We start from the raw sequence: 14282 nt of genomic DNA, 5'->3' as shown, positions 1-14282 counted from the left end.
GTTGTAAAACATTAAAACATTAAAATGCCACAACACACAAACAAGAAAGCCTCTAAACGTGTGTAAACTTTGCTTGTCTTTTGCCGCGCCTCCTATAGTCTTTTTTAAGGAAAGAAAAAATTAGGAACAACTCGTAAGCTACCTTTCACGGGTGTTGACGAAAAATGCACTTACTTGAAGCTTGCAAGCGCCGTATCGTATAAGATGTAGTATCCTCTTTGATCCTGAATATGAACCCGACCTTCCTCGGTAGTAAAGAAGTCATCATGATTTTCAACCTGGGAAAAAGTTTAACACAGGCTAAAATTGTTAAAACACCAGAGATGCGAAAAGAAAGAAAATATTTCAGAAATGCCATTTTTTTTTTCTAAACAGCGATTCCTTTCAACTTATCAGTTCTAAGCTTTTTCTTATTATCAGATAGCTATAACCCCCCACCATTAACATCTACAAACATTCTATTCTTTAATATTCGTCTCCTTATACATTCGCTAGTAACTTCTTCTTTAGAATACAACACTCAAACACAATATAAAAAAATTACTAAAGTAATTTACAAAATTATGACATAACTTATAAAGCTAACACTGATACCTTATACGCACGTAGTTTTAAACGAAATGTTAACCTTTAATATTACTTTCACCTTTCTGTCGCGTGCGATTGCTTGAACTGAGTGAACAAATTGAAAGTCTAAATCAAAGTACACAAGCAGGGCTAAATTTCTCAGAAATTGCAATACAGACTCTGAGAGTCTAACTTTCATTGTTAGATTCGTGGACACTGCTAAGAGAAAAATTTTTACTTGAGTCGCATCATTGAAATAAATCTCGTATTCTGATTGGTTAACGAAGCAAGGTATTTAGCGTGGAACTGCGAGTTGAAAACCAGGCTAAGTGATATTGTTTCGCATCTACGTAAACATAACAATTTTGAGTAATGCTGTTTCCTTTCTTTTCTCATTTCTATTCAGTTATGCGATTCAAGGAAAATCCATTACTTCACTCGTGAATTCCGTATTAAATTGCACTTGAAAACCGATATCGCACTCATCGCTTCGCGATTCGTGCGATATCGGTTTTCGCGTGCAATTTAATGCGGAATTCCCTCGTCAAGTAATGAATTTTTCTATAGAGTCAAATTACACGTAGACTGCGTGTAATTTGAGGTGCGTGTAAAACATTTTACGCTCACGTAACGCACGCGTAATATGCGCGTAAATCCGCCATCTTGAACGCATTTTACGCACGTGTAGGTGCTGCAACAACTAGTCTACTTATGAGCGCTAGTCTGGCTAAAGCACAGAAACACTCACCTCTGAAAACTCCATGAATTCAGACTGTTCAACCCTTCAAAGGAATTAAATCAAAATATAGAAGAATTGTCTTTGCAATAAATCGCACTGCAAAGTAAAAATAATCACGCTGATCACTCAAAAAAGCTTCTACTTCCCGCTTCTTTGATTTAGAAGCAGTGAAAAAAAAAAAAAAAATAAAACAACAACAACAGCACACACACACACTCTTTAGTCTTAAAAGTCTTACTAGTACAGCCATACTTTCTATTAATTCAAAAAGACTTGTTCCTAGTTAAACATGTTCAGGCCCTCAGGCCTGAAAACATATGACCGATAACAAAACTACCTCTTAACCCTTACAGTGCCAGGAGTGATCAAGACAGAATTTCTCCTTACAATATCAATACAATGTCAAGCAGACAAGTGATGAGAATAAAGAAAAATATCAACAGTGACTACCATGATAAGAATTGTATGGCAGACAGTAATGAGAATTACTAATGAGATCTGGGAGTGAAAGGGTTGGGGCGGATAGGCTTCTAAAGAAACCATGGTGCTGCGTCGGTGGGACAGCATAATAAGGTAATTTTGGTTTTGAATTAAGGGTGAAAATTTCCAAAGAAACTATGTGCTGCGTTGGTGGGAGAGCATAACAAAGTAATTTTGGTTTTGAATAAAGGGTGAAAGTTTCCAAAGAGACTGTGGTGCTGCGACGGTGGGGGTAACAAGGTAATTTGGTTACATCAACTAAGTTGAAATTGTAAATTGGCCACCGTAGAGAGTTCAAAAGCTGACGTTTCGAGCGTTAGCCCTTCGTCAGAGCGAATGACGAAGGGCCAACGCTCGAGACGTCAGCTTTTTAGCTCTTTACGGTGGCTAATTTACAATTTCAACTTAGTTGATATAACCAAGTTAATTTTGGTTTTATCAACTGAGTTGATAATGTAAATGGGATATCATAAAGAGTTTCAAAGCTGACGTTTCGAGCGTTAGCCCTTTGGCTTTACCTGTAGTCAGCCGGGGTGTTGTGAACGTATTGATGCGATCCAACACCTGATATACCACCGCCATGGAACACTTGATGTCTGAAATGGTAAGCAACAGTCATCAAGAACGTGATGTGCAACAAAAAGACTTATGACAAGGTGTGGATGATGGATTTTTTTTCCTCTCGAAGTTAAGAATTGTGAATAAAACTTGTTCTTGCTTGCCGCTAGTTCAACTTCTTAGATGCACCCTATAAGAAGTATAGGAAGTCGCCTGGTCTGTCTCCCGTCTAGTTCCCATTCTTTTTTTTTTTTTAATCTTTATTTTCGTTGAGTATTCTGACATGATAAGAGGGTAGTGGAAAAGGAAGGGGTAGGGGTCCTGATCCCGGTTAGAAAAATTCCCGCTAAGCTGTGTTTCAAAAAGCATTTCAAACGTCACAAAAATAAAAGGTAAACCTTCAAATTTCTCACTTTTTTCTCACTTAGAACTTCTTACCAATCTATGTTGATTAGAAACTATAGTTGATTAGATTGGTCCTCAAAAGCCCCATCAGGGAAGCGATCGATTTACTGACGCAGTTGTCAAGTCATGATCAACATAGTAAAGGGAGTTTTCAACACGGCACTTCTCTTCCAGATGTACATGATACTGTATACAGATTTTAAACGTTTATCTCGTTTGGGCGAGCTGATATCGAGAATGAACAAAACACTTTTTGAATGTACTCATCAACAGTTTTCCCACTGATGTGACTTACTTGGATGCTTTTTGTTTTCCTCCTTCTAGTGATAAGCCACCGTCATTAATCGTTAAAGTTCTTTCAGTTGACTTGAAGTAGTTGAGTATGCCAAGGCACTAGACGAGAAATAGTCAAATGAAATCTTGTTATGTGGGAAAAACAGTTTAACTTTTTCAGTCTTAGTTGTTACAGCCGAATAGACGTACAGCCGAATAGACGTACAGCCGAATAGACGTGCAAAGTTTAATGATAACTGTCCGACATACAAATCATGTTCCTGATGGTTGAATACACTAGAAACTTTCCTAACACTAAATAATTTGGATACGCATAGTGACAAGGACTCCCTCCTCCAAAAGTATTGAAATAGGGCCATTTCCTACCGATCTCTAAAAATCCCTTTCTGTAAGGTACCTTAGATGTGAGAGGGGGTATACACGCCTGTTGCGGATAAATCACTTAAACACGATCGTTAGAAAAGATTCCCCTTCCACAACATTATTTGAATGGAGACCATTTATCACCTTACTCGAGATCCCTTAGACCGAGGGCATGCAGGCCCCTTGTAGCTGCTTAATTAGGTGGACAAGTTTATTTACAAATATCCACTCCCACAATAATTAAATAGGGACCATTTCTCACCGATCTCTGTAGATCCCTAAGTCTGAGGTGCCTCAGAAGGAGGAAGGACATGTAGGCGCCTTGAAGTTTACTGGCCTGAGTCTTAGCATCTTCGTCATCCAAGCCAAGAAGTTCAACCGCAGTACCCAAATCAAACTCTCCCGTGGAGTTACTATTGCCTCCCATGTCATCTTCACTGATTTTCGTGTCGAACTCCAGAACATCATCCTTGGAGCTCAAACTATTTGGCAAATTCAAGAAACGAAAGGAGTGAAAGCTATGAGTTACTCATGCAAATGAGGAAATGGGCCTTTTCTCGAAAAAATCTCTCGACGCAGGCGGGCTAATTCATTTCAGGCACCTGTAGACAATTTCCCATTTTAAAGTATACAAAAAAAAAGCTTACATTCCCTAGCGTTGCTGACCGCACACTGCCTCACGAGCGCGCCTAAGGAGCCACATCTCACCCAGTTTTGTGGATGGGTCACTCAACTACCACGTGTAATGCTGCTTTTACATCGCGGGAAAAATTAAGGGGTTACTATAACAAAGATTTACCTCACATTAGCATAGCTGAAAATCCGTTTCCATACTGCAGCCGTGTTATTCTTGGTATGGTAAGTCGTTACAGCTGCTGGAAGAGGCGTTGGCGGCTCCAAGACAGCTTTGGCATGTTCCTTTAATGATGATAGTATCCTCTAAAGAAGCGATTGAATCAAAATCAACATTTTTTTCAACGATATTAACAAAGAACTCAGCGCTAAGTTACATGTAAGGTCCCATGCCTGTGGGTAAGCACAAAGCACAAAAAAGTTTTAAAGAAGACAACAGCTGCTCGAAAAAAAACACTATTCTATAACCGTTGTGAGGTCCTAGATGAGTCAGTCAGTCCTTGCTTTAAATTGAGTTCTTATGCCAACATCAATACAACTATCAGTCATTTATCAATACCAATCGCTCACAATGGTTAAATATGAAAAATGGTTATGCTATGGCGGTATTTGGTGTCATCATAGAAATACGGTACCCATTTGAATTGCAAACATCCAATTTACAGATAACTTTCTACAGGTACATGCATCGACACAACACGGGACATGATATAAAAAGGGTAAATCAACGTCCGAGCTCAGGGATGGGAAATAATATCATCGTCTTGTGAATGCAGACCCAATTATAGTTCATTCTTTTCAGAAATTTAGCCTCACCTGGCCATCTTGTACGTGAAGGAAACGTGAATGAGCTCTAAGTAACTAAAAGGATAAGAGAGAAGATACTATTATAACAAAATAACGTAAAGCGAGCACTCTGATTGGTCAATTCAGTGTCTACTATTTGTCCATGGATATTCGTTGCTGAGTGAGCAAATGTTTCGCACAAAATTGTTTTTTAAAGTCATAAAACAAATGATAAACAAGCAAGAATCTAGAGTCGCTTGAGGCGATACCCTTCTTTCGAGCTTAGCAACCTCCCAAGTGCATCCATAACTCGATAGTAAACGCTGTGGTGTTTACCACTTGTTAATTATGTCACAGTATGAGAACCTGAAATAGTTGCGTCGCATTACCTCATCAATGTTGCCTTTATGCTTCAGCTTTGTCATGGCCTTAACTTGAACCGAGGCCTGCTCTGGCCTGCAAGAAAGCAAAGTAACACAATGGCATTCACATAAGCCAGTTTCACGTATTGGTAGAGCAGATCTGTTAATGAACTTTTATAAATTCCTATTCAATGTCATTAAATCTGCTGATTCTCGTCAGTTTTCTCGATACTAGCACTTGTAAAATAATGCGACAAATAGGTAACCTTTGCTAAATCGATTTCGCTTAACTAAATCCTCTAGCCGATTCCCAAAAGAGCATTTCCAACCATTTATCATGTAACGCACACTCCACTTATCTCGCACCAGTAGTTTTGAGCTTTACATCTATTCAGTAACTTAAAATCTGTTTAAATCCTTAAACCACACCCATACATTTGTTCACGAACTGAGGGGATATGTTCATCTTGGTGCCAATTTTTTTCCGTTCTCTTGTGTAGCTGTTGTAGCTTCTTTTAGCCGTTTGACTTCTAAGAAAGACAAGTATCTGATATATCCTTACAATTTCACCCCTGAATGATCAAACATCAAGATCTCAAGAATAAAGCACATGAACACCACCAGAAAAAAACTTCAGATTGATCGACAGATTCTCCTTGCCAGCACCTTAGGAAATGTATAGAGAACAGTATGGAGAATATGCATACTGATAATTGGGTGTAAAGGGACAACGGTTCGAGTAAACGGGGTTCTCGCTGCGGATACAGCCACAGAAAAATTATTTATTTCAAACGCGTTGAAGATTTCAGGACGGTGGGTCACTACCGGTTGCTTGAACTCGTTTCACTTAATTTTCTATTTTAAAAAAGAGCTGAGATTCAATACCTCAGAGAGTTGAAAGAAGTCCAGTTCGACTGCTGCTTGAAAGTGTGCAAGGCTCCTTCGCTTCTTATTTTACTATCTCCAAACTCCTGTAAAACAAAAGCAATGGATACATCAAAGAGAAACTTCTTCTGACAAAATTCTCAACGAATAAAGCCTTCCACTGCATTACAAGTTGAATGGATATAATTCTTTCTGTATTACTTCTTAAAAGAATGTTTAATTGTAACATTCAGTCAGGTTGAAGTCATTGCCGTATCACACTAGACTCTCCTCTTCAGTTACGATTTGGACTCAAAATGCCTAGCGAGCGAGAGTTGTAGAATTTTTCTCACCATTGACACACATTATCAAAACCCTTCTATAAGAATATTACTTCCTTTGTTAAGAGCAGCAACAGACAGTTACATTCGCAAACCCTACAGCACAAATCGCATAACCAACGCCTTTGCAGTCGCCAAAAACCACCATGGACACAAAGGAAATGAGTAAGTTTTATCAGTCTTGCGTGTTAAACGTTCATATTTCAGAATATCTAGTGTTGTAAATCGACCACATTTCGTTCCTTTTACTATGCCGTATAACGCATTCAAACTCTCAACGGTTCTTCGCATAACTGAACACCGCGTCCCACAACGCGCGACGCTTTCACGGAATAGTCTTTCGCTTTTCCACGAGATGTGAGCTAGGGACGCTTGTGTTAATACGGATGCATTAACTAATTGTATTTGCATGTGTGCGCGCTGTCTGTGTGTTTAAAGAAGAGCTGCATTTTGAGCTCTTGGTTGAGCTCTCTTTCCTTTCGAGTTAGAATATGCACTCGATTCCGGTTGATACACGCGCATGCGATAAACACCAAACCAATATATATATCTTATTAACCAAGCGCGAGGGCCGTACTGGGAGAATATCGGCCCGAGGTCTTGACAGCACGGACCGAGCGCAGCGAGGTCCGTACAAAAAAGACCGAGGGCCGATATTCTTCCAGTACGGTCCCGAGAAAGCTTGGTTAATAAGAGATTTATTATACGACTGAAGTTCAAAGGGACAAAAGTGCGATATCATTCGGGACAGTGCCCGGTCCAATACTGAGAGAATATTGACCGGCAATAGAGCATTTTTATTGGTTGATTTTAGTTATTGGCCCTCTGACTCCCCGAGTCGTGTAATAAAGGATCTTTTCTTTCTTCATTCCTTTCCTATTCTTTGAGACGTTCTTATATCGAAGCGGTCAACAACGTTCGCGGTTTTTGACTACTTTATCGAGGATTACGGTCTAACTTGTCTTCTAGTTTAGAAACGATCTTGATTACGCGAGGTCTTATCCTAAACTGAAACGCTAACTTTTATTACGTCTTAAAAGGAACTAATCACGGAGACGTTTATCAAACAATAAAATATTTCGCAGCTTCTCTCTGAAACGGTAACATTTAGCTTTAACGGAAGCGATTACACCTGGTCCTTTACTATTGTTTTGCGTGCAATAATTAAATCGTTTTCTCGAAACTGCAGATCGAAATCGTTGAAAAGTTCTTCGAGTGGCTCGATCCTCGATTCTCGATCCTTGATACTCGAGCCTCGATAGTTTCGAGTAGCGAGGATCGGTGTTTCGAGTCAAGACTGTCAACTTACTTTTGAGCGGTACTCAGCACATTTGACTAACCTCGATGGAAGCATCGTACACGGGGAAAGTTCTCATTTGTTCTTGTTTGGAAAAGACCTTCTTGAATCTTCTTGAGACCATAGTAAAGAGATCCATTTCATCTGCATGAGTGTTGATTTGATTTATGTCCTACAAACAAAATTTCATTAGAGTACAGGGAACTGTTACTTTCCTTACTGGTTGCCATATAAATTCTTACCAGGTTAGTTTGGGGAATTTGATATTGGATCAACTAATTAATAGAGAAAACTAACTTAATACCATGCCTATACATTTTTGCTTAAAAGGAGTCAAAACTCACGTAGAAAGAGATGCACAGTTTGAAAGGATTTCCAACATTACTACCATGAAGCGAATTCGATGGAAACACACCAAGTGTATTTTGTTGTTGTTGTTGTTGTTTGATTTTGTTTTGTTTGATAGTTGGTGGTTTTTTTCTTTTTTTTTTTGGTGGCTTTTCATTTGCGAGATAATTTCTTTGTGCTCGCAAATGTCATTAAAAAGTACAACTGTTTCCTTTCCTCACCATCTCAACAGCATAACAAGTCATAAAGAACTCCAACAGAGGCTTTATAGTAGCAAACGTCATCTCGTGTAATGGCAACTTCAGGTTTATCTCATCAGACGCCAGCCCTCCGCCCGAAGCAGCCGCTGCTGCCGCGATGGAGGGATTCGTTCCTGACACCAACTGATAGGGGGTCAGACTAAGAGGAGGCGGCGGCGGAAGACTGGCATCAGGGGTAGGTTGAGGTCTTAGGACATGAAGGTGGGCCGTGATCGACACTTGACTGAGAATCTTCTTCAGTTGGCCGCGTGCTTTGGAGGGCGGTCCCACAGAGGCTTTGCGTTCCTGTTCAGGAGGTTTTTCGTCCTTCTCAGCGACTTGAGGTTGAATAGTGTTCTTGTGTGTCACGGGAAGCCACTCGACCGTCTGAGGGGAAAGAAAGCGTTTTTGATTTTATCTATATCTTTGAAAAAGACACTGTCAACCACCAGCAAGTGAGATCTGCCTAGATTCTCGCGGAATGCCGCACATTTTTTGAGATGTCCTGTTTTTTACAAGATGTATCGCGTTTCTAACGAAACAAATGTCGTTGGTCGCGAGATTTCTCACCTCTCGCATCCAACATCTCGCTAGGTACAGTATGTTTCTTTTCTTACCAGCTGTGCCTCGTCTCGCAAGAGATATGACTCGTATCTCTTAGTAAGTGTCACCTTTCCAGCGACGTATTTCTTTCCCGGTTAGCTCAATTGGTTAGAGCGCTGGACTGTTGTGCGGGAGGTCGAGGTCGATGGTTCGAGCCCCGGCCGGACCAACACTCAAGGTCTTAAAATAACTGAGGAGAATGCGCTACCTTTCTATAATATCAAGAAATGGATACTTTAGACATTCTAGTCTTCTCGGAAAAGGACGAATAAACCGTAGGTCCCGTCTCCTGCATCTATTAATTAGTTAATTTGGTTAGGCAGAAGACGTTAAAGAACCCACTCATGAGACTACTGTGATGTGGTCTGGCCTGTTTACTGGGAATTGGGGGAAGGGGGCATCTTCAAATAAGTTCCTTCAATTGTTTGTAAACTGCCCGGCCAAAGTCCCCCGAAAAGTGTTGTGATGCGCATTTGATCATATCCACATGTTAATTTGCGCAATATAAATATTAAATTATTATTATTATTATTATTATCTCTACGGCATTAATGCAGGTACATGTAGATTGCATATGAGGTACGGTAAAATACAAGATAACTTTCGTTTCTCACCAGATTTGTCCCAATTCTCACGGGATACGTCTCAATTAAACGAGATCTCTGCATCTCGTTCCTATGGGGTGTGTCTTTTTTCCCACGAAATGCCCAACATTTTGCTCGATACACTCTTTCCGTTTTGTGTTGCAAAAATATCGTTTTCCCTCACCAAATTATTAACAAACCCGATTTTAGACACCAAAATGTTATTTACAACTTTCCCTACGTAATGAGACAACTCTCAGACTTCAAGTAGCCAATTCTTTGAACCAGATACTTTTCTTTTTTTTGGGACTTCAGTAATCTCAACAAATGGGACAGAACAGTTTTCAAATGCGTGTCAAAACAACAAACCAAATTCCCAGTGATCAATCAGAAAATAGGTTTACAATCTCATTAGCCAATTGCCATTGGGAGCTCATAGTGAAAAGCGCGGGAAAACACGGGCGACCAAATTAAGATTGGTCTTTAGCTTTGTATCTGATTGGTTGATAGAGTGGCGTGAATTTTCTAGACCAATCACAGAGCGAAGTAAAGCAAAACCAAAACAATAGCGGATTCCTTTCGACACTCCATTGGAAATTGCTCTATATTCACAAAAAACTCACCCTTATGAATGCATGAATGTTCTTCACTGAATGCAACATACAGATGAACCAGCGGCTGTAAATAAGTAGATCATCCATGGTAACTACACTCATTGCTGAATCACCTCCAGCTAGAGTTGCTTCACATGCCACAGCCAGTCTTCTTGCGCGCTGCAGACAGTCTTGATATTCTTCCATAATATAACTAATAATATCAAAGGAGGGAAAGTGGAGTTAAAGCTTACGCGACTGCACTTATTCACAGAGAGAATCCTACCGCAATTACGACATATATCTGTTCTAAAAAACAAATTCGTCAAACCTGAGGTGGCAGTCAACAAATGAAGTTCAATCTTTAAGTGGACAATATTATTGTGTGTGACACTGTAAGAGTTTCAGTAACCCTTCTGTGCCCCACCCCCCCCCCCCCCAACATCACTATGTATGTGGTGCTAACAGTGAGACTTTGTTTAATAAGCAAAAGTTTCTTTGTTCGGTGATTTCAGAATGATAATTTATCCGAAGCAATTTGATGAAATTGTCACTCTTAGGCGTTATTGGGGTAAAAGGAAAAGTACAGTCCAGAGATCATACTGACAGTATTCATCTCACCCACTAAAAAGTATAATACTCTAGAACGATTAACTTAATGCCCCATTTGAAATTCCAAAGAATACTTCTACTAATCAAAATTTGCTTTCAAATGAGCTAAAAAAATTAAACAGACTGAACTGCTCATTTCGAAACCCCAAAATACAAAACTGCAATTATTAACTACTTTATCTCTATAAGATTGCCTAGCTTCTAATTCCTCCTTACAATGACCCCACTGCATCCAACATGACAGTCATGAGAATGACGAAGATCATAAAAATCATAGACTGAAGCTCTTGATTTTGGAACATGTCCACCTCATCAGTGCCAGAGGTGGTGTAAAACAGTGTATAGAGAACAGTATGGAGAACATGCATACTGATGTTAGGATGTAAAGGATAATCTATAATTAGTATAATTTCAGAGCTGAGCAAAGAGTTTCCAGAAATCTGATTGGTTGAGTGGTTCCTTATATGACACTATGTAAACCGCTCCACGCGGTTTATATGAAATGTTAAAATAAAATGTTAATAAATGTTACTAAAATGTTATGATTTTAGAAATTTCTCTGTAATGTTCAGCTCTGAAATTATACTAAAACAATTATTTGCCTCAGGTTCAGTGAATATTGTCAAATAATCCCCTCAACTTCGTCTCTGAGATTGTTCGACGATATTCACCTCGCCCTCAGCAAATAATTGTTAATTATTGTCAGCAGATGAGTGAGTAATAATGATAAGTGGGCGCATCATTCTCACCTGAGTCTTTTCTGGTAAACAGGAAACAGATTTTCTATGGCCTTCGTGTGCTCACAGAAACGAGCCCAGCGTAGCATGTGCATGTGTTTGCACTGAACCAAGTGTTCTATTCTGTCCAAAAAAAACTGTGAAACAGAAAAACCAAAATGGTTCCAGAAGCATAATTCTTACATAGTATAAGTTCAAAAATAATTGTTATGTTTGTGTGACATACAGTGAACCACAAAGAACCATGAAGACTCTTTACTTTTAGCTGACCTGATGTAGCAAAAGTGGTATACTCCTTGCAGTATATTCTACTTGACAACAGCTGCTCATCTCCTCCTGCATCACATCTGACTGTATTATCAAAGGCTGTGCTTCACGAACCTATAGAACAAAATCCACCATTATGATAGATTTGGCGAGGTTTTAGTTCATGTACGAGTTGATTGACAGTACTGTACATGTCAGTGGGAGTCAAGACTAAACACAGAGCTCACACTGCTTGAGCCCTGGGGCCTGGTGCTATTGGAAAGACACCTCATTTTCACATTGCTCCTCTTAAAATTAGTTGTATACATTTCTGGTTACCTGCTAATGGCGAGGAACACCTAACAAAATGCTATAGGGTGGGGGGTCGGGGTGGGGGGGAGAGAGAGTAAGCAGCAATGGACTAAAAACAAAAGTCAGATTTCTATCCATAGGGGGTATGGGATGGCCAGCACTGCTGATCACTTTGTGCTACAAAATCTTGAATAAGAACCCATCGGGTCAGGGCCACAAGGATTTCTTTTTCGAAAAAACAGACCTTCTTTGAAGTATTTATCTTTCATTTCATTCTCATGTTTACCTGAGAGGGTAAGAACTCTATGTTAAGTATTGAGATCTAAGACATATTGCTGATTAAAGTAATAGTCTACACAAGATCAGGGTATTATGTGTGAACATGTAATAGCCTGCACTCAAGCAAAGCTGCCCTGACATAAGACAATCTCCCACTTTCTGTTCTTTCTCTCTGGGAGGGATACCACACCATCCCAAGGAAATCACCCCCCTTACATGTATCCATTATTTTGTACTCCTGGTGCAGAAAGGCACTGTGAGAGTAAAGAGTTGCCCAAGAACACAATGTAATCACACCATCAGGTTTTGAAGCTGGACTTAGCCTGCAGTACAGGTGTCTTATTGGGGTGAGTTAGCATTGAGAAGCATGCGTTCGTTTATTGAACTGGCCATGTTTAATCTAGAGTTAGAGTTCACAACAGGGGGAGGGGGCCACCTCAGCCCCTTGACGTCTCCTTGTTTTTGACCCTCAATCACCCTCTCGGTACAAATTTATTCTCTTCCCACCCTCCTGCTGCCATTAAAATCAAAGATGGTGGCCATTTTTCACTAAGTAAAAATACTGTGCACTTACTCGCCCAAATCATGTCAGTTACTCTGCTGGCTAAAGCTGGAATTTATTCCTCTAATCCAGAGTAGTAACCATTGGGCCACTGTTTTTTACTCGTGAGAATATGTTATTGAGTATTAATTATGAGAACCTAGGATGCATCATTACAAGTTATGACCAATTAGTTGCAGTGGCGGTGTGACTCAGAAGGGACTAAGAGCTTATGTGTAGTGTCTCAATAATGGAACCTTAAAAGAAATAAAACATGCTTATATCACAAAGATTATGATCAGTTTGTGAACAGCGAAACCAGAGTGATATTCGCCAAGTGATTTTCACTAAGTGATTTCTGCTGATATGAATGAAATTGCATGAAACTTACAACATATTAAGTCCCTTTCCCTTTTTGCAATATACTACTACATCTTAGCTTTCATTTGAAGTAAGTTTCACACAAGAGGCAACACATAACATTTAAGTCAAATCACCACCGGTGGCGATTTCACTTTGAGTGCTGGTGAGTTTTGTGGTGGTGAGTTTGTTGTGGTGGCGAATTGACCATTAGCTGCAGTGGCATACCAAAAGTCATACAAATAACATACATGTATACAGTACCTGAAGACTTTTGTTTATAGCGAGCTTCCTTTCTCTTTTAAAATGATCGACATCCTTAGGTAAGGGAACAGATCTTTAAAGATTTCAAATTGAAAAAGGAAAAACTATGGTTACTGGTCTATAAAACAGCAAATATTAATCACACTCTCAATTGACATAATACAATTTAATTATTTACTTACTCTGAATTATTCATAGTCATCAAATCTTTGGCAATTAAATCGTGTATTGTCGACAACTCAACTTTGACCGGTTGATACCGGCATAACTTCTGCATGGCAATCGAAAGTGTTACTTCTTTTAATGTTTCGTCGATAACAAAAACACACCAGAGCCAGTGAAATACTGAATAAATATTAATAGTAATCTTGAATCGTTTTCATCCAAACTTTCAACGATCGCGACTTGATCTAGAGTAACATACCGATATCGAATGGAACAATACAAACATAAGTAGATGAAAAATAGTCAAGACGAGCATTTTTTCTTTACAAAGGCTTAAATAAACCGAACTGATGAACAAGTACTCACCCAAATGCCTTCGGCGCTGCAGACGAGCTTAGAAAGTTTCCCTCTTCGACTTCATTTTGTAATTCTTTCAGCTCTTTCTTTAGATCTTCTTCCAGCGATTTGACTTTCTCTGAAGACGAAACTTCATAAATTCCTTCCATTTCTTTGTAAACTACACAAAAGTTGCGATCGTGATCATAAATTCTCGAAGTAAATTAGAACACCATTCCGATCTCGGACTGTGAGCACATTTGTTTTGGGCGCCATATTTCACCTGGTAACCAACCCGAGCTACTATAGCCTCGTTGTCATACTTGATAGCCCACCGGATGTGGAGATACAGGAAGATACCGGAAGCTGGAGTT

General features: G+C 39.5%; 1 protein-coding gene across 1 annotated transcript in view; it reads right to left on the bottom strand.

The window, feature by feature from the left end:
- LOC111343172 (uncharacterized) overlaps positions 1–14204 on the bottom strand; it is a 43576-nt gene extending 29372 nt beyond the window's left edge. Inside the window, exons 1-16 of the mRNA XM_088748655.1 lie at positions 13939–14204; positions 13408–13480; positions 11676–11786; positions 11418–11542; positions 10087–10270; positions 8259–8663; positions 7733–7861; positions 6073–6158; positions 5215–5281; positions 4856–4900; positions 4206–4345; positions 3669–3888; positions 3045–3142; positions 2305–2382; positions 1316–1349; positions 175–278 (exon numbers count right to left, since the gene is read on the bottom strand). Of these exons, the coding sequence (XP_088604781.1) occupies positions 175–278; positions 1316–1349; positions 2305–2382; positions 3045–3142; positions 3669–3888; positions 4206–4345; positions 4856–4900; positions 5215–5281; positions 6073–6158; positions 7733–7861; positions 8259–8663; positions 10087–10270; positions 11418–11542; positions 11676–11786; positions 13408–13480; positions 13939–14078 (2039 nt within the window). The 5' untranslated portion in view covers positions 14079–14204. The remainder of the gene's footprint in view (positions 1–174; positions 279–1315; positions 1350–2304; positions 2383–3044; positions 3143–3668; positions 3889–4205; positions 4346–4855; positions 4901–5214; positions 5282–6072; positions 6159–7732; positions 7862–8258; positions 8664–10086; positions 10271–11417; positions 11543–11675; positions 11787–13407; positions 13481–13938) is intronic.
- Positions 14205–14282: the final 78 nt, after the last annotated feature.

Source organism: Stylophora pistillata, chromosome 2, assembly GCF_964205215.1.
Source record: "Stylophora pistillata chromosome 2, jaStyPist1.2, whole genome shotgun sequence".
NCBI lineage: Eukaryota > Metazoa > Cnidaria > Anthozoa > Scleractinia > Pocilloporidae > Stylophora > Stylophora pistillata.
Note: the sequence above shows the minus strand (reverse complement) of the source record. Positions and strands in the feature narration are given on the sequence as shown.